The following is a 20,678-nucleotide window of genomic DNA, read 5'->3' on the forward strand; positions in this document are numbered from 1 at the left end:
TGGCTTCATCCATTACTTCTAATCAAAATTGGTTCAAAGCAAAACTTGTTTAATTGCCCATAGAAACCAATCAGGTCTCTGCTTATTCTTTCCAGAGGTGGAATTTGATTGGTTGCTATGAGCAGCTAAGCCAGTTTTCCTTAGCACCAGTTTTGACTCACCTGCCCCAGTGAATAATGAGTTATTAGCTGTTAAAGTGTGTATTATTTTGGGACACCTTGTATTATAATATCACTGTACAAAAAAGTGGAAACATTCTTGTCAACGCTGTCAAAAATCCTCAATAAGCTAAACACATCAGTTGCAGAGAGCTTCCCCAATCATTTGCTACATTGTATCAGTGCATGTGAAATGTATCAGCTTTAATCCAGGCTATTAGTTTGCAGATGAGGATTATCTACATAGTATGTAAGGCCAAAAAAAGACATCTGTCCATCCAGTTCAGCCTATTATCCCCCACTGTTGATCCAGAGAAAGGCAAACAAGCCAATGAGGTAGAAGCCAATTTTCCCCATTTAAGAGAAAAATTCCTTTCAGATTCCAATGTGACAAACAGAATAATCCCTGAATCAGTGAGCCTTCTGGAGTAAGAAGTGAGAAAACATAATATTGTATCACTCAAGAAAGGCATCCTCTTGTACTCGTTTATTGATTTTTGCCATCACCACATCCTCAGGCAAAGAGTTCCATAGTCTCACTGCTCTTACAGTAAAGAACCCCCTTCTGTGTCGGTGTAGAAACCTTCTTTCCTTTACACATAGAGGGTGACCCCTTGTTACAGTCCTGGGTATAATAGATGATGGGAGAGATCTCTGTATTGTCTCCTGATATATTATACATAGTTATTCGGTCGCCCATCAGCCATCTTTTTTCCCATCTAAATAACCCCAATTTTGATGACTTCTCTGGGTATTGTAGTCCGCCATTCCATTTATTACTTTAGTTGCCCGCCTTTGTATCCATGCTTCTCTATGTCATGGCAGTTACTTATCGAGTGTGCCAATAGACTGGTTGCAACTTGATGTCTGCAAAGCAGAGGATGTAGTGTCAGGTGGATGCAGATAAAGCAGCTCAGATTCTGCAGCGTTGATTTTCTCCGATGTGCACCGCCTCTCTATTTCAAGGAGTACAGCCAGGTCCCTTTTCTCTGCCAACCTATTAAACTACAAGACAAATCTCCTTTAGTTTGTTTAGGTTTCAGGAATAAAGAACTAAACGATAAGAATGATTCCAAAATGTTAATAGTGATTAGTCACCCGCCCTGGAGAAGTATTCTGCATATTGATTTACGCGGTCTTTCACAATATCACACAGAGAAGCTGAATGTCTCCAATGTATTGTGAGCTGCAGTCTATTATTGCAGCGGCTCATGGGGCGTTACAGCTCATTCCTTGTAATGGGAAGGGAATTAGACAATAGAATTGGTCATTACGGCGCCATTCACATTCGCGTTTGGGCCCCGTTGGGGCTTTCAGTTTCTCTGTTGGGTTTGAAAATAGCAAGGACTTGAAACAAAAGTACAACAGAACATTTCAGAATTGTCATAATTAAATGGTATTTACTCAAAATGTCATTACGGGGGTTAGGCTGCTTTTATATCTAATTTAGGGTCAGTTCCGTCTCTGCTCATTTTTGGGGGAAGGGGGGGGGGGACTAACCAAAAAATTGTTTTTTCCCCCATTGATTGTAATGGGGTTTAAAAAAAAATGGAAAGCAAGTGGAAAAGCTGCAGTTTGCTTCCATTCCTTTTTTGGGGGGCGAGGAAAATAGCGCAGTCTGTTATGTTATTTTTTTCGCCCCCAAAAATGGAATCCTGACGGAATGGAAGCAAATGGAGGCTTTTTGAGTTTTTTGAACCCAATGAAATCAATGGGGAAAAAACGGAGAAGGGCGATGGAAACCCTGAACTGTCCCTAACGCAGGTGTAAGAGCAGCCTTACTTGTGCCATAAAAAGACTGTGTAAATGCAGGTTACATTATAAAATAACGAAAAGAGGTATACGCACCAGTTTGATCCCGCGCCATTTCATCACCCCTGCTCCGCTTCTCCCCATCAGGCTTTATTTACATGGCTGTCGCATTGACATGCCCGTATAGTCACATGAACACTGCAGCCAATCACTGGTCTCAGTGTCTCATGCCGCTGTAGCAGTCATATGGATATAGGGCACGCCATAATGGCAAAAAACAGAGAAACTGAAGTACAACAAATCTGTTTTTTTTCCCCATGGATTTAAATTATTTTTTAAAGGAAAGCTTTCAGTTTGCTCCTGATCCGTTCGGTTTCGGTTTTTTAAATGCAGTTCTGTCTGCCCAATTGCCTAGAAGATCTTTCTAAAAATCACTAAGTTTAGACCCAGCCTAAGAAACAATGAAGACCGCAAATTAATGTATCGTACTGCTAGCATGCAATAAAAGCATCTACACTTTTCTGCCAAAAGCATTTGGACCCCCCTATTAGCAGAAATGGGACGATGGACGAGTTCCCCCATTGTCAATGCGCCACTGAATCCATTGAGCGGACTGTAAAGGCGCACAATTAGGATGGGAGGACTACTTATAGCGTCTCAATGCATTCAATGGTGGGTTTGAACGCTGACAAATCTACTTTCCCGGACTCAGCAGATCACCTCCGTTAGCCCATAAGCTTAGTAGCTTTAACATTATAGTTAATCGGTGTATATTAGATACACATACTGTATACTAAAATGTCCTTAATCCTTTTCAGCAAGGGGGGCTGCAGGTGCCGCGGTGCAGCCCAGAACTATATAACAACCACCGCTACTAGCAGCAACATTTCTTTTGGCGCAGGAGTGATTGATACGGGTGTCCTACGGGGAGATGTTCTGCACCTACGTAATATCTCTACATACATCATGAGGATGCAAGTATTATTAACAGACAGTTGAATGGAAATACTCCACTCACATGTATTCTCTACTTTTATATGGCCACTGAATAATCCAGAATATCCACTAATTCAGCAGGTTCAAACTAAAGTCATAATTGCATTCGTCTTCTGAATAAGACTGGACATAGATACATATATAGTAACATAGTACATAAGACTGAAAAAGACATATGTCCACCCAGTTCAGCCTATTACCCCCAATGTTGATCCAGAGGAAGGAAAAAAAAGCAATGACGTAGAAGCCAATTTTACCAGTTTAAGGGGAAAAAAATTCCTTCCCGACTCCAATCTGGTAATCAGAATAATCCCCGGATCACCGACCCTTTTGAAGTAATCGCTGACTATAACATGTAATATTGTAACACTCAAGAAAGGCGTCCAGGCCCCTCTTGTACTCTTGTAGGGAGTTCCCCATTACCACATCCTCAGGCAGGAAGTTCCACAGTCTCACTGCTCTTACAGTAAAGAACCCTCTTCTATGTCGCTGTAGAATCCTTCTTTCATCTAGACATAGAGGGCGCCCCCTTGTCACAGTCCAGGGTATAAATAGATGATGGGAGAGATCTCTGCATTGCCCTTGATATATTTATACATAGTTATTAGGTTGCCCCTCAGCCGTCTTTTTTGTTCCAAATTAAATAACCCCCAATTTTTCATAACCTCTCTGGGTATTGTAGTCCGCCCATTCCATTTATTACTTTAGTTGCGCACCTTTGTACCCGCTCGAGCTCTGATATATCCCTCTTGAGTACCGATGCCCAAAACTGTCCACAATGTTCCATGTGTGGTCTGACCAGTGACTTGTAAAGAGGAAGACCAATGTTCTTGTCATGTGTCCCTAGACCTCTTTTGATGCACCCTATGATCCTATTTGCCTTGGCAGCAGCTACCTGACACTGTTTGCTCCAGTGAAGTAAAATCCCCAAGTCCTTCTCCATGTCGGTGTTCCCCAGTGGTTTCCCATTTAGTGTGTAATGGTGACATGTATTTCCTTTGCCCATGTGCAGAATCTTACATTTATCACTGTTATACCTCACTTGCCACTTTTCTGCCCCCAACGTATCCTGATCCTCATGCAACCTCCTTCTGTCCTCTCCTGTGTTAATACCTCTACATAGTTGTGTATCACCTGCAGTGAGGTACTGGGAACTTTATGGCTCATTAGGAGACAGTTTATTTTCAGACCAGTTTATGACCCGAAGTTTGTAACAAGTTTTATTGCTTTCCAGTCTCTGCATTTAACAACTAGGAGAGTATTCTGCACCCTCAGACACAGAGCAGGTTCACAGCTCTGTAAGACTTGAGGTTGCTGGAAAAGACCCTATAGCTGAGTTGGCGGGATCCAACACACTAAAACATTTGGGATTGTTAGAGAAATGTGTGGAAGCTGCAGGCGGACGGATAAGAGAAAATGCAGGCAGCCATTACAGCTACCACACATAGTGGAAGTATGCCACAGCTGAGCCACCAATCAGTGATTAGGTGGATTATGCTAGAGCTGCACAGCAACGATGGCCAACTGTAGGCCCGCCACCTCCCACTCTAATTGACGTCAATGTCATTGTGGTGAGACTGATAAGTTTCCACAACTGCGACCGACACATCTCAAAAAATGGCCAACCTGAGTGGATGTCTTGCGATGTGTTGGTCATGGCAACTGGTATGTTGCATCATGACTCTACCGACTTCAAGGAAGTTGCAAGGTCGCAGTGCAAGGTCGCAGGTCATGTGGCAAAAGGCACTGTGTAGCCCTGGGCCCACCTGGTAATTCAAGTGAACCCCACTCTCCACTGTACTGAGGTCCTACGTATGCTGATACAGGTGTGACCCATAGCATAGTAGGGAGGCAAAGGCTCTCAGCAATACCAGGAAGCTGAGATCACCGACAGGTCCATCAGCATCTCAATGCAGATGGCATGAGGAAGTTACTGCATTGCGCCACCAGGCCTCAGGAGGACTCGCTCATCAAGGTGAGTTAAAACGTTTTTTTCTTCTTCCTCTCTTGAACAGGTTATTGGCCACATTATTATTTTTAAGGGGGCACTCAGGGGCATTATTACTTTAATGGAGCACTCAGGAGGCATTATAAATTTAATGGAGCACTCAGGAGGCATTACTGGTTTTTAAAAAGTCAGAAGTGGGCACTAATACTCTTTAGGGGGCATTCAAGAGGCATTATTACCATCAAAAAGCTATAAGGGTGCCACTAATCACTGATAAGGGCATTATTACTGCGTAAGCACCAACAGTGGGCATTACTACTACGTGGAGACACGAAAAAAAGGCATAATTACTATGTGAGGCACTAAGAGACACACTATTACTCTGTGGGGTACAGAAGATGTTACTATTACTGTATATGGTAGAAAATATTTCACTTTCACTATGTGGCGCACTATTACTGTCTTTCTGTGTTTAGTTTTTTTTAATCTCCCATGTTTCCCAATAGAGCCTCCTTTTTATCGCATCGCAAAGCATGAACTTGCGTTTTTCGTGCGATGCGTGTTTAACATTAGAAAGTTCTATTGACTTTCACGTTAAAAAAATCGCGTACGAAAATTGCAACTGAAAATTATGTTTTTTATGAGAAAAAGCAGTGCTGACGCTCAAAAATCGTGGGAAAAAAGTACTATTTTTGTCGCGGCGGTATTGCTATCACCAGTGTGCAAGAGCCCTATGGCCTCCCTCACACGGGCGGATATTTGCTGTGGAATCCACAGTTGGCGTCCGCACCGTGAATCCGCGGCAAATACTGCCTGTTACTACCTATGGAGATCTGCTGTTTCCTGCATATGAGCGGAAATCCATCGAAGCATGCTCCATTTCCATGCGGGCTCCTCACGGACGGCTTCCATTGAAGTCAATGGAAGCCATCTGACCCGTGTCCCATCCGCAATGAACATTGCAGAGCAGGTCGTGGATTCCACGTAATCCTGAGTTAGGCTGCCGGCACACAAGCAAATTTGCATTGCCGCATCTGTGGTCGCCGTTCGCACCGTGGATATGGAAAATCACAGCTTGATTCACACTCGTGGTAACGAATTGCGATGTTCGCGAGTGGAGGAAAAGTGGCGGCATGCTCTATTTTTGTGTGGTGTCTGCACAGACAGCTTCCATTGAAGTCAATGGAAGCTGCCTGACCCGCGGCCTGTTCGCAACTGACATTGTGGACAGATCACGGATTCCGCATCATCACATAGCAACAGCACAGGAAAAAAAAAAAGGAAAAAAAAATCTGTACAGCAACGGCGGGTCCATCCGCAGTACAGATGAAGAAGAAAGAAGACTGGTACGCGCAGTTTCTGGCTGGGCACAGGGCCGGATTCCATTGCGGGCTCCCGCATGTGGAATCCAACATGTTCATATGCAGGTGGCCTTACATCTTGTATTATACTCCAGAGCTGCACTCACTATTCTGCTGGTGTACATACATTACCCTGTACTGATCCTGAGTTACATCCTGTATCATACTCCAGAGCTGCACTCACTATTCTGCTGGTGTACATACATTACCCTGTACTGATCCTGAGTTACATCCTGCATTATACTCCAGAGCTGCACTCGCTATTCTGCTGGTGGAGTCACTATGTATATACATTACTTATCCTGAAGTAATTCTGAGTTACATTCTGTGTTATACTTCAGAGCTGTACTCACTATTCTGCTGGTGGAGTCACTGTGTACATACATTACCCTGTACTGATCCTGAGTTACATCCTGCATTATACTCCAGAGCTGCACTCGCTATTCTACTGGTGGAGTCACTGTGTATATACATTACTTATCCTGTACTGATCCTGAGTTACATCCTGTATTATACTCCAGAGCTGCACTCACTATTCTGCTGGTGGAGTCACTGTGTACATACATTACTTATCCTGTACTGATCCTGAGTTACATCCTATATTATACTCCAGAGCTGCACTCACTATTCTGCTGCTGGAGTCACTGTGCACATACATTACTTATCATGTACTGATCCTGAGTTACATCCTGTATTATACTCCAGAGCTGCACTCACTATTCTGCTGCTGGAGTCACTGTGCACATACATTACTTATCCTGTACTGATCCTGAGTTACATCCTGTGTTATACTCCAGAGCTGCTTCCATGAATCAGAATGACTGTGGTTTGCACTATGGGAAGGGCAGTAAGTGGGGCAGTCATCCTCTGGGTTTTTCATATGGGTCCATCATAGGCTCACACAAAACTTATCATAAACTATATTATCCATTTAAGAACTTACCACAGCTGGATCTTTAATGCTCTCCGTTCCGGTGCTCAGTTCACTGCATTCTCTTTTGTTTTTTATTGCTTGTTTTACCAGCTGGAGGAATTCTTCATTGAGGGCATCTACCGCCTCCTCCTGCCATGCAATAGAGGAAGCAAACATTGTAGATGACATAAACTCCTCCTCTTTTAAAGGCGGATCCTAAATGTTTTGGTACATTGTGAAAAGAGCAGTGGCACAATAAGTAGCTATGGACCACCATGGCAAAATGTAGAATGGGGCCCCGCACCAACATGACTGCCAGTTCAAGAAAAGGTTGTGATTAACGACTACATCCATGTGTCTTAAATGGTCACTGACTTTCCAACAAATGTGCTTATGGGATAACCATGTGATACCAAGTAAAATACACATCACATTCCTTAACTAAGATGTTTTCTTTTGCTGCACAATCACTCTAGGGTGAGATAGAAGGAAACAACTGACATGGACATGCTTCTGCAGCTATTAGGGAGTGGTTTACTGTCTCAAAGCTGCTGAAATGACATACACACTGCTCAGTACTGCTGTATGATGTCCTTCATAATACTGCTACCTATGAGGGTGTGCTACAGCGCAGAGGATACCCTGCTCTCCTATGTATGCAGTCTATGGAGTCATCATAGAGGTTATTTTACACCCACCAGCTCAGGGAAAACTAAGAATTAGATATACAGCCTACAGAAGGAGAGAACAGGTGACAATGGCATAGACAAGTCATTTCATGGACAGAAATCGTGTTATTTCTAAAATACACAGATTTTGAAAAAGCACCTGAAAAGTCAGATACAGTAGTCTCTAACTACCGCTTGTCCTCCATTGTTGTTGGTCTCAATGCATTTATTCATCCAACTGTGCCACCTCCTCAAAAAAGGGAACCTGTCAGATTCTATGAGCCCCATAAACAAAATGTAATAATCTCCTACCTGCTCCTTCACCACTTTCCAGCAAAGCAGTCAATCACTGCACTGTCCTCGCGTACGCAAACAAGAGAAAGAGTGTGGTCAATGTGGCAGCTTTAGACTCTCATTTGCTGCTGTTTGCACCCGGTTTCATGTTTTTAGGATCTGATTTTCAGATGGTCTTCCCTATTTGTCTGCTGCTCTTCTGTTTGCAATCTACTTTCAGGCAGGGGGTGTGTTGCAGGTCTGGCAGTCTGCCAGTAGTGTACTGCCCTGTACTTCCTTTCCCACACTTCCAATGTTGCATGCTGTCTCAGGTCCAATCAGTAGTGAGAAACTGTTGTGGTGGTTTAGGGTTCCCTAGTAATCTGAATTATAGAATCATAGAATGGTAGAGTTGGAAGGGACTTCAGGGGTCATCGGGTCCGACCCCCTGCTCAGTGCAGGATTCACTAAATCATCCCAGACAGATATTTGTCCAGCTTTTGTTTGAACACTTCCATTGAAGGAGAACTCACCACCGCGTGTGGCAACCTGTCCCACTCAGAAAGTTTTTTCTAATATCTAATCTGTGTCTCCTCCCTTTCAGTTTCATCCTATTGCTTCTAGTCTTTCCTTGTACAGATGAGAATAGGGCTGATCCCTCTGCACTGTGACAGCCCTTCAGATATTTGTAGACAGCTATGAAGTCTCCTCTCAGCCTTCTTTTCTGCAAGCTAAACATTCCCAGATTCTTTTACTGTTCCTCATTAGACATGATTTGCATACTGGTCACCATCTTGGTAACTCTTCTCTGAACTTTCTCCAGTTCGTCTATGTATTTTTTTAAAGTGGGATGTCCAGAACTGGACACAGTATTCTAGATGAGGTCTGACTAAGGAAGAGTAGAGGGGGATAATGACCTCACATGATCTAGACTCTATGCTTCTCTCAATACATCCCAGAATTGTGTTTGCCTTTTTGGCTGCTGCATCACATTATTGACTCATGTTCAGTCTATGATCTATTAGTATAGCCAAGTCTTTTTCCCATGTGCTGCTCAGCCCATTGCCTCCCATTTTGTATGTGTTTTTTTTGTTTTTTTTTCATTTTTCTTGCCCAGATGTAGGGCTTTGCATTTCTCCTTGTTAAATGCCATTCTGTTAGTCGCCAGCCATTGTGCAAGCTTTGCTAGATCTTTTTGAATACTCTCTCTTCCCTAGTGTTAGCTATCTCTCCTAGCTTTGTGTCTTTGGCAAATTTGATCAGTTTCCCATCAATTCCCTCCTCCAGATCATTTATAAAAATGTTGAACACCACTGTGCCCAGGACAGAGCCTTGTGGTACCCCACTGATACATTGCTCCATTAGGATGTGCAGCCGTTTATGTCCATTCTTTGAGTACGATCACTCAGCCAGTTGTGAATCCACCTAACAGTTGCCTTGTCAATCCCATATTTGGTCATTTTTTCAATAAGTATGGTATGAGATACTTTGTCAAATGCTTTTCTAAAGTCAAGATAAACAATAACCACCGCATTTCCCTGATTAACCCAGTCGGTGATTCTGGCATGACTTGTCTGTTACAAACCCATGCTGGCTCTGGTTAATTACTCCGTTTTCATCCAAGTACTTGCATACATGCTGTTTAATAATTTGTTCAAAGATCTTTCCTGGTATAGAAGTAAGGCTCAAAGGCCTGTAGTTTTCTGGATCCACCTTCTTCTCTTTTTTGAAGATAGGGACAGCATTTGCCCTTTTCCATTCCTCTGGGACTTCTCTTGATCTCCAGGAATTTTCAAAGATTACAGTGAGTGGTTCAGCAATTACCTCCGCTGTTTCCGTTACTATCCTATCCAGGACTTTGAGACTTAAATTTATTTAAGTTAGCTAAGTGTTCCCTCACCATCTCTCTGCTTATAGATAGCCTGCATTCTTTTATTCCCCCAACAGTACAGGGAAGATCAGTTGATGTTACATCTACTTTCTCAGAGAAAACAGATACAAAATAGGAATTTAAAAGTTCTGCCTTTTCAACATCATTCTTAACCAATTCACCATTTTCATCTTGTAAGCATCCAATAGCATCTTTGACTTTTCTCTTGCTTTTGACATACCCCCCAAACCCTTTTTTATTGCTTTTGGCCTCTGTTGCAAGCCTCAATTCATTATTAGCTTTAGCTTTCCTGACACTTGCCCTACAGCTTCTGCAGACCCCATTATATTCTCCCTCTTTCCATTTGCTAAACATATTTTTCTTTGTTTTAGCATGTGTGCAAGTTCTGCATTCATCCATCCTGGTCTCTTTAAATGCTTCCCATTCTTCCTTCTTTTAGGGATTGTTAGTGATTTGTGCTTTCGGAATCTCATTTTTTAATATTTCCCAACCTTCTTGGACATTTCTGTCCTTAAGAAAATCCAGCCATTGGATTCTTCCTACCCTATTAAAAGATTGTTAAAGAAGTGGCAGCATAAAAGGTGCTTCACTTCATCTTTATGTAAAAGAACTTCTTTATTGTTTCATCGCAACACAGGCAACGTTTTGACCACTTATGGTCTTTATCAAGCCGCTACTGCATGAAACAAGGCGGTAAGTCCATGTTCCAGGATCTTCCTACCCTCGTAGTGAATCCATTAAAATCTGCCTTCTGAAATCCATCCTTGAGGTCCGAGTCTTCTCAGGTCTTCCTCCCCTTTTTAACCAAGATTCAAGGATAGCATGATCACTGCCTCCTAAGGTCCCAGCCACCCGTACTTTCTCAACCATTCCCTCCCTGTTGGTAAGAATTAGGTCCAAGATAGCAGATCCCCTTGTTTTCTCTTCTACCTTTTGGAAGATAAAGTTGTCAGCAAGAGCGGATAAGAATTTGTTGGATCCATTACTTTTACCTAAGAGAGATTCCCAACAAATGTCTGGATAGGTAAAATTTCCCATGATCACTATGTCATGCTTCTTTCAGAGCTTGGCCATCTGATGTAGAAAGAGTTCATCCATATCTTCTGCTTGTCCGGGCAGCCTTTAGTAAATGCCTACAATGGTGTCCTTTCTTTTGTTCTCTCTTTGTATTCTTACCCAAACAGTTTCTACAGAACTTCCACGCTCTGAAGCTTGAATCTCTGTGGAGATGTATGTTTTCCTAACATACATGCAATACCTCCTCCCCTTTTATTAGGTCTGTTTCTTATAAATCAGTTGTATCCTTCAAGCCTTGTAGTCCAATCATGTGTATCATTCCACCAAGTTTCCATGAAGCCTAAGACATCATATTTCTCTTCCTGTGTTAGGAGCTCCAATTCTCCTTGTTTGTTTCCCATGCTCTGGGCATTTGTATAAAAACCTTTTAGTTTGTGATCGGTGTCTCTTGCTCCTCTACTTTTCTTCAGAATTTTTGTCTCTGTTCTTCCTTTCCACTTCTAATAGCAAGGTTCTCAAATGTATTAATTAGCTGTATATTTTTACCTGGCCTTTCACTTCCCTTCCCATATTGATCTGGTACAGGTCTTGTATTTGTTTCTCCATCTTTTGGCTCTGGTGGGAGTGGTATTAGGTGAAACATGCTTGGCCTCACCTGTGGGTAATTTGGGAGTATTATTAAACCTGGCCTTGTGCTTAGTTCAGTTCTGTTTAATTTCAGTCTTCCTCTGACTGTGGTAGAAGTCTAAGCTTGGTCTTGAATCTCCTGGTTACCTGATTCTCCTCAAAGTTAAGTACTGCAGTTATTATTATTCACATCTTGTTTTCTGTGGTTTTCTCCTATTCCATGTAGGATTCGCTGATGCCCTAGGTACATGATCAGATTTGCCCTTGTCAGGTTAGGTTACACCGGTCAACATTGATTTTGCATCAGCTTTAATTTTAGGTGTACTAGATGTAGTTTTTCTCGCTGATTCCAAATCTGTCTTCAGATTTTTCCCCACACGTCTGAATCTTGAGATACACATATGTCGTTTTTGTGCTAAGATATGGTTTTAACGCAAAAATTAATCCAGTTTTCTCTTTTTCAGACTCATTGAATTTACTCAAATTGCCTTATAATGGCTAGAAATTGCAAAAATTCACCAGACGCCTTTTGTTACATTTGTGGGCAATTTACGCTATTGTCACAGCGAAGAAAAATTACACCCGAAATTTCGAAAATTTATAAATTGTATTTTGGTTGTCCATTGGGAGATCAGGACAAAAAGTGGGCGCCACATGTGGTTTGTACCGGTTGTTCCAGCCTATTACGAGATTGGTTAAACAAACGGAAGCCTTCTTTTCGATTTGCTGTACCTATGATTTGGAGAGAACCGAAAGACTACTTTTGTGCTGTTAATACCAACGGATTTTCGTCGAAAAATAAGCACCTAATTGTGTACCCGAATTTGGATTCAGCCATTAGACCGGTTCCTCACGACAGCTCCCTGCCTGTTCCAGTAACACCGACCGATGGTTTGGACTCTGTCGAAGACGAATTGGTGATTGATGATGCGTCTAGAGACGCGACTGATGTCGAATTTACACCTGACGACGATGGACATTTTTTCCAGAAAACTTGGGCGCTGTGAGCAATGAACAAGGTGAACGATTCCACCAAGATATACAGCTGATGGAAACACGTTATCAAGGGTTTTGGAATGAAAGCATGATGGCTGACTACTGTTGGATGCTTTATCGTGATGAACCAGAAAAAGTCTACAAAAGAAAGTCATATTCACAGAGATTTTGATAGATAGGTGTGATGAGAATGTTGCTTTTAATTTTATATTTGTTAATAAAGTTTGAATGGATGAAAAATGTTTTAATTAACTATTCAGTTCTAAATAAATATTAGATAATGAATTATATTTATATGCTTAACGATATACAGTATGCCAAAAACGGAATTTAGAATATCTCAATAACTAGACGTGCTGGAAAAAAAACTAAGAACAGATTTGAAATCAGCGCAAAAAATTGATTAAGAAAATTTTAAGCCTGATGCTTCCAAAAAGTTTTTTTTTGTTGACCTGTGTTATCTGTGCATAGGCAGCTCCCTTCCCTGGGTAAAGGGTCTATAGCAGTGATGGCAAACCTTTTAGAGACCGAGTGCCCAAACTGCAACCCAAAACCCACTTATTTATCGCAAAGTGCCAACACGTCAGGGGGCGGGGCTTATCACGAGGTATGATTTTTATGTCCATCGTTTTTTTAAAAGACAATGGTATTTCAAAATAGAACGGTTGCAGATTTTTGACTGCTTTTGGACGTGGAAATGCTGTGGAATTTGCAATGAAAATTTCCGCTGTGGACATTTTGCAGCATTTCCGCCTTATGTAAACCTACCCCAGCAGTGATAGTGACCCCCCCCAGAGCGGTCCCCGTGGTAATAGTGCCCCCCCCCAGAGTGGCCCCAGCGGTAATAGTTCCCCCCAGAGCATCTCCAGTGGTAGTAGTGACCCAACCTGCACCCCCCAGAGTGGCCCCAGCGGTAAGAGTAACCCCCCAGCGGCCCCAGCGGTAATAGTGACCCCCCCCTAAGCAACCCCAGTGGTAATAGTGAACCCCCAGAGCAGTCCCAGTGGTAAAAGTGACCCCCAGGGTGGCCCCAGCGGTAATGGTGACACCGCACAGCAGGCCCCAGCGGTAATAGTGACACCGCACAGCAGGCCCCAGCGGTAATAGTGACACTCCACAGCAGCCCCCAGTAGTAATAGGGACACCCCACAGCAACCCCAGTAGTAATAGTGACATCCCATAGCGGCCCCAGTAGTAATAGTGACATCCCATAGCGGCCCCAGTAGTAATAATGACATCCCACAGCGGCCCCAGTAGTAATAGTGACATCCCACAGCGGCCCCAGTAGTAATAGTGACATCCCATGGGGCCCCATTGGTAATAGTGACATCCCATAGTAATAACAGTGCCCCGACCCGAGACCCATATACTTACCCCCTCCTCCTCCACTCTAGCGGAACCAAGTAGGAGACGACAGGTGAGGGGGGAGGAGGATTCCAGAGCACACTGACGTCACAGCATGCACCGGGTTCAGCGCTGCTGAGTGAATGCTGGCAGGGGAGCCGTGGTACCCTACCGGTTTTCACTAACATGGTGAGCGGCCAACGGCGGTGCATGCCAGCAGGGAGGGCTCTGCATGCCGCCTCTGTCACGCGTGCCATAGGTTCGCCACCACTGATCTATAGGGACAGTGTTTTACTTGTGTCGGTTTTCTTTATTGTTTTTACCACTAGTGCACACAAAATAGTGATAGTTTGTTCACAGCCAGTGAGTATTTCAGGGTTATAGATCCAGCGCGTCCAGTTTGGACAAGACAGGCAGAGTCTGATTGTATGCCCTTCTGCTTTCCCAGACCAGATTAGGCTTCTAACCAAATGGTTAGTAAACCCATTATAATGTGCAGACATATGTGCTGTAACAGAGGCAGAGAATGTAGAGCTTGTTTGCACATGTCTGCTTTATGTTTACTGTTTATATAGGTTTTACTCCCTGATTGTTATCCAATGGCTCCTTTTTTTGTGAATACTGGGAAGTAAAGTTAATAACCCATACAAGATGTAATCTATCCACATCAATGACCCACCTGCAGAACCGTCTGATCTGAGCTTTCCTCTTTGGGAATTTCTCGGAGATGTCCAGAATTCTTTATAAATACGCTCTCCATGGTTCTTTGGCTTTTAAACCGGCTGTAAAATTCACAGCTGAAAGGAGATGACAAGAACAGAGATGTGGACCTGAATCTGCGGATCAATTATGTAGCGACATACTGAATATTGTGGTCGATGGGGTCTGGTAAACATACATGTAACACTTTGTTTACTACATGTCTCTTAAAAGGGTTCAAAGTTTTCCCTGAGAGTTAAATATGAGTATAGAGTGAGGTCTGACCTTACTCTGAGGAGGTGCAGGTCAACTACCCCAAGATCATCGCCACCTAGTGGCCTTATTATGAAGACTCATACTTACAATAAAGTGTAGTAGAAGGTAATGGTCACCACAAAATCAACTGCTGTTGCACATGGGTATTAGGTAGCCAGAACCCAGATTCCAAGACCCCCAAAAAAGAATCACAGCATCGCAAGAGGAGCCTTCTCAGAAGCACATTCAAGTAAATCTAGATACAAAGTGCACATTTTTGCAATAAAACTACCTTTTTCAAGCATCCAAAGTGTTTGAAAAAGTCAGTTTTATCCATAGTAATATCATAAATGCGAAAATAACACTCTCTGTTTTTTACCTTTTCATGGCTTTTTATAAAGTTTGGCAGAGAGATAGCTTGAATCCTGAGGAAGGGCGTGGGCTATGTGTTATCCACAAAATGTATAGAGTTCTCTAGGGAGCGCGACAAGACAGATTTATTTGGTGATGTGGAGACGCACCTCCGCTCCACTGACGCACCATCCGGCGAGGCGGAGAGGTAGGGGGTGCACATCATAAACTATGTCTGCACAAATGGGCAGACACGTAAGGGCAGACGTCGTTGCCACACTTAAGCAATTATACAGTGGGGCTGAGGGGAAGGGGGTGTACATCATAAGTTAGGACTCCCTAAATGGGCAAACACGTGAGGGCAGACGTTGTTGCTAGCAGGGATACCTGGCGTTGCGCTGGATTAAAAGACACATTAACATGGTTTGAGATTTTAAAGAAAATCTGTGTTGCCCATAGCAACCAATCACAGCACAGCTTTAACCCCTTCCCGCCCCATGACGTAAGGGTACATCATGGCAGGCTGGTACTTCCCACAAAATGACGTACCCTTACATCATCGGGATAGCGCGAGATCATGACTGATCTCGCGCTATCCTGCAGTGGTAGCCAGCTGTCAGTGATAGCCGGCCTCCCGCTGCAACAGCAGGCGGGGGGCATCTAAGTAGATCGCGGCAGGGAAAGAGTTCACTGTCTCCAGCCAGCTCTCGCGATGTTATGGCAAGAGCCCGGCCTGTCGCCATGGCAACAGAACACCAGACACTGGCGTCCTGTAGTGCCAATGCCTATGATCGCTGTATAAGTGATAAGGCATGGCAGGGCAGTAGCCCTGCCATGCCTTATCACAGCGATCATACAGGACTGAAATTGTGTATAAAAAAAAATGTTAAAAAACACCTTTTTTGTGCTTTTTCTAATATTAGCGTAAAAAAAAAAATTAAAATGGCACATATTTGGTATTGGCGCGTCCGTAACGATGTAAAAAACCCCGCTAAAAACAGAGGCAAAATGCTAATTTTTAACATTTTGCCTCCCAAAAAATGCAATAAAAGTGATCAAAAAAGCCGTATATTCCCCAAAATGGTACCAATAAAAACTACAGCTCATCTTGCAAAAAATAAGCCCTCAGAGAGCTCCGTACATAGAAAAATAAAAAAGTTACAGGACTTTGAATGCAGCCATAGAGAAAAAAAAAAAGATTTCCAAAAAAAGGGTGTTTTATTGCAAAAAAGTGGAAAAACCTAAAAAAAATTATAATTTTGGTATCGTTGTAACCGTACCGACCCGCAGAAAAAATGTAGTGTCATTTATGCTGTATGATTAACACTGTAAAAAAAAATCTATGTCAGAATTGATGCGTTTTCTCTCCCTGTTGTCATAAAAAAAATAATAAAAGTTTTACAATATAGTCTTTGTACCTAAAAATGGCACCAATAAAAAACTACAGCTCGCAACGCAAAAAAAAGCCCTTATACGTCCGTGTCGACGGAAAAATAAAAAAGTTATGGCTTTTGAAAAATCGTTGCATCCTTAAGCCCAAAATAGGCCATGTCATTAAGGGGTTAATATTGTAAGAGACATTATTATGACTGGAATACCAAAAGGAGAAAGTGTTTTAATTCCATGCATTCCGATAATACCATTGGATTTGTTTTTTCAATTCAAAAGGCTGCATTTCCTCTTAAAATAGCATTTGCGATGACGATCAATAAGGCTCGAGGGCAAACACTTACGGTAGTAGGTGTACATTTAGAGAAAACATGTTTTTCTCATGGGCAGCTGTATGTGGCATACTCACGTGTATACAGCCCACAAAACCTTTATATCCTAGCAAAAGAAGACAAGACCAAAAACTAGAGAACTGCTGACAGCAGATTTCCGTTACATTCCTTTCACTAATTCAACTTTTTACGTTTCAATATACAGCAAAACACAGATTGGATTAAAAAATACAAATTCCACGCTGAGAAAGTCGCAGGTAACAAGCTAGTAGACAATAAATTGTGCTTTGTAGCTGTATTTACAAGAATAAAGTATGCTGCTTCTGAGAAGGCTTCTCTTATGGTCATGTGAAATTACAATAGAGTGTGATATCTTCAGTTGTGTATAATATAGAAGGGGAAAAGGAGAAAAAGAAAGAGGATGAGGGGGAGAAGGAGTAAAGGGATAAGAAGAAAGAAAAGGAGGAGTAAAAAGAGAAGAATAAAGGGGAGGAGGAGCAAAAGGAGAAGAAAGAGATGGAGGAGTTAAAGAGAAGAAAAAATAAGAGAAGGAGTAAAAGGAGAAGAAAAATAAAGAGGAGAAGTAAAAGGAGAAGAAAAATTAAGAGGAGTACAAGGTGAAGAAGAAAGATAAAAAGGAGGAGTACAAGGAGAAGAAAAATAAAAAGGAGGGGGAGTAAAGGGAGAAGAAGAAAGAAGAGGGGGAGAAAAAGGAGGGGAAAGAAGAGGGGGAGAAAAAGGAGGGGAAAGAAGAGGGGGAGAAAAAGGAGGGGAAAGAAGTGGGGGAGAAAAAGGAGGGGAAAGAAGAGGGGGAGAAAAAGGAGGGGAAAGAAGAGGGGGAGAAAAAGGAGGGGAAAGAAGGAGGGGGAGAAAAAGGAGGGGAAAGAAGAGGGGGAGAAAAAGGAGGGGAAAGAAGGAGGGGGAGAAAAAGGAGGGGAAAGAAGGAGGGGGAGAAAAAGGAGGGGAAAGAAGGAGGGGGAGAAAAAGGAGGGGAAAGAAGAGGGGGAGAAAAAGGAGGGGAAAGAAGGAGGGGGAGAAAAAGGAGGGGAAAGAAGAGGGGGAGAAAAAGAGGAGGAGGGTATAGAGGAAGAAGGAAGAGGAGGAGAAACCACAGAAGGAAAAGGAGGAGGATGAAAAGAAGCTTAAAGAGAAGGAGGAAAACGGGAAGAGAGAAAAAGGAAAAAAAAATAAGGAGGAAATGGAGTAGGAAGTGAAGGAGGAAAAGAAGAAAGCGAAGGAGGGGAAGAGTAAGGCAAATGAGGAGAAAGAGGAGGAGAAAAAAAGAGGATAAGAAGGAGGATGAGGATTAAATGGTGGAGGAGAAGAATGAAAAGGAGTAGCAGGAGAAGAAAATTAAGGAGGAAAATGAGAAAGAGGAAGAGGAGTAACAAAGAAGCTCTGTGGTTAGCACTGTTGCCTTGTAGCATTGGGGTCCTAGCTTCAAATCTGATGAAAGACAATATCTGCATGGAGTTTGTATGTTCTCCCTGTGTTTCTATCAACCCTTGCTGTTCTCTTCCTCCGGAGTAGGAAGAAAGAAAAAGCAACATAGCGGTTAGCAGTGTCCCCTTGCAGGAACATGACCGCCCCGTTTCATTTATAGCCCTGTTATGTATTGGTTGACTGTGTTTGTTGGTAGGATGTGGGTACAGGTCTTGCACTTTCTGCTGTTACACGGGAACGTGCCTGTCTGATGGTGATGGGAGGACACCGTGTATAAGGTGCCCTGAAGGCATAGGAGAAAGCAAAGACTACAATTCAGAATGTATCTACACAGACCTACAATAATGGAGAAGCTGGATATGCCCGTGGGGAACCATTCCTCTGGACCAGACCAGACTAACAATCTTAATACTCAAAGAACCTTTTAAAAATAACAAGAGACATAAAAATATGGAAATTCAACCTGATAAGAACTTTCCAGAACTTTCCAGACACTGAGCTAAATATAAGACCTGAGTTTATGCACATTACACCCATGAACCGCACCTTCCTAGCTTATCTCCTCTCCCCCATTCATCTCATCTACAAAGCTTATTCTATGACTCTGGCTCCTCATTATATAAAGCTCTGCTATTCCTCCCATTCATTATCTTTTTAAAAATGCTAATTAATTAAACCATGTCTCTGCTCTGCTGTGTGCATGGGGCTCCTTCACACAGACATTTGCGTTTTTGCGCACGCCTCAGCGCAACATATTTGTGCTATGTACAAGGCTTTTGTGCATGAGTATCGGCGTATTTTACTGTACTTTTGCGCAGGAAGATCGTCTTCATTTAAATCGTTATTTAGCTTAATGAATTCCAGATGGGTTCCTTTATCAAGGAATTGTACAGCGTATTGCACATCCCATTGTGCATTTCCCGCACATTGGCGCACCTCCCATAAACTTCTATGGGGACATTTAGGAGCTCAAATGCACAGAAAAAGAGAGCAGGCCCTATTTTTTGCGTGTGTGAAAAATCAAGATATGTGTATGAACCCACTGACATCAATGGGTTCTATTCTTTGCCCTTATTCTCATGTTCAGTCATGGTCTGGTTGTATAGACGTTCCAGATGTGTTCAATTTTTTTATTGAATTGCGCAGCGTATTGCACATCCAGTTGTGCATTTGCACACCTCCCATAGACTTCTACGGGGTCTTTTGGTATTCAAAAAGTAGAGTATTCTGCGGGTTGTTTTTGCGCATGAAAAAGGGAAATGAGAACAAACCAATTGAAATCCATAAATTCTAGACTATGCATATCGCACATGCAAATTTTGCGCATGCAAATACACACTCAAATACACTCTTAGGGCTTATTCGGATGACCGTATATCAGCTGGGTATTCACGCCGGCCGATATACGGTGTCCCTCTCTGCAGGGGCAGGAGGTTGGAAGAGTTGGGAGCAGTGCTCTGAGCTCCCGCCCCCTCTCCGCCTCTTCTCCACTACTCTGCACTATTTGCAATGAGAGGAGGCGGGACGGGGTGGGGCTAAGTTTTTTTTGGAAATTAGCTCCTCCCCTGTCCCGCCTCCCCTCATTGCAAATAGTGCAGAGGGGCGGAGAGGGGGGCGGGAGCTCAGAGAACTGCTCCCGGCTCTTCCAGCCTCCTCCCCCTGCAGAGAGGGACGCCGTATATCGGCCGGCGTGAATACGTGGCCGATATACGGTCGTCTGAATAAACCCTTAAGCTACCCTTACTGACATGCAAATACTGGCAATATTGTCTTTACGTAACCATAACAGGATAAACAGGGGGACAAAATAAATAATAGCAGCTTTGGTCCACGACTACAGTATTCTGTATGGTAAAAATGCCCAAAACTGATGGAAAATGTCTAAAATGGGTGCACAGGGAGGTTGTCACATGTTCCTCTTTTCTGTATGAGGATGGCTGAGTGGGTGCAACAAGGCCTTTTTAGGAAAATGACTGATATGAGAAATCCATTAGCTAGTTATGGTATATACCAGAATGCTACCTCTGTGCAATCGGTCACCTGGGAGAGGGTCAATGCAATACATACCTCCTCCGCTTATCATAGTGATCTGGTAACTTGTGTATGTTCAGAAGGTCTCTGACTGCTGTTTTCATGTCAGGCCGTATTTCAGCCTTATCCTGGAACAGAGAATTATACAAAATAAATAAAAATGACTAATAGAGATTTAGCAGGAAAAAGTGGGCTCCAAAAAGGCAGTGATATAGAACCAGCCCAGCAGTAACC

At 42.9% G+C, this 20,678-nt stretch overlaps 1 protein-coding gene across 1 annotated transcript in view; it reads right to left on the minus strand.

The window, feature by feature from the left end:
• Positions 1 to 626: 626 nt before the first annotated feature.
• The window catches only part of LOC136632041 (uncharacterized), an 83,401-nt gene continuing 63,349 nt past the window's right edge, over positions 627 to 20,678 (minus strand). The window contains exons 21-24 of the mRNA XM_066606608.1: positions 20,481 to 20,572; positions 14,624 to 14,741; positions 7,159 to 7,278; positions 627 to 1,163 (exon numbers count right to left, since the gene is read on the minus strand). Coding sequence (XP_066462705.1) covers positions 984 to 1,163; positions 7,159 to 7,278; positions 14,624 to 14,741; positions 20,481 to 20,572 — 510 coding nt within the window. The 3' untranslated portion in view covers positions 627 to 983. The remainder of the gene's footprint in view (positions 1,164 to 7,158; positions 7,279 to 14,623; positions 14,742 to 20,480; positions 20,573 to 20,678) is intronic.

This window comes from Eleutherodactylus coqui, chromosome 6, assembly GCF_035609145.1.
Source record: "Eleutherodactylus coqui strain aEleCoq1 chromosome 6, aEleCoq1.hap1, whole genome shotgun sequence".
Classification (NCBI taxonomy): domain Eukaryota; kingdom Metazoa; phylum Chordata; class Amphibia; order Anura; family Eleutherodactylidae; genus Eleutherodactylus; species Eleutherodactylus coqui.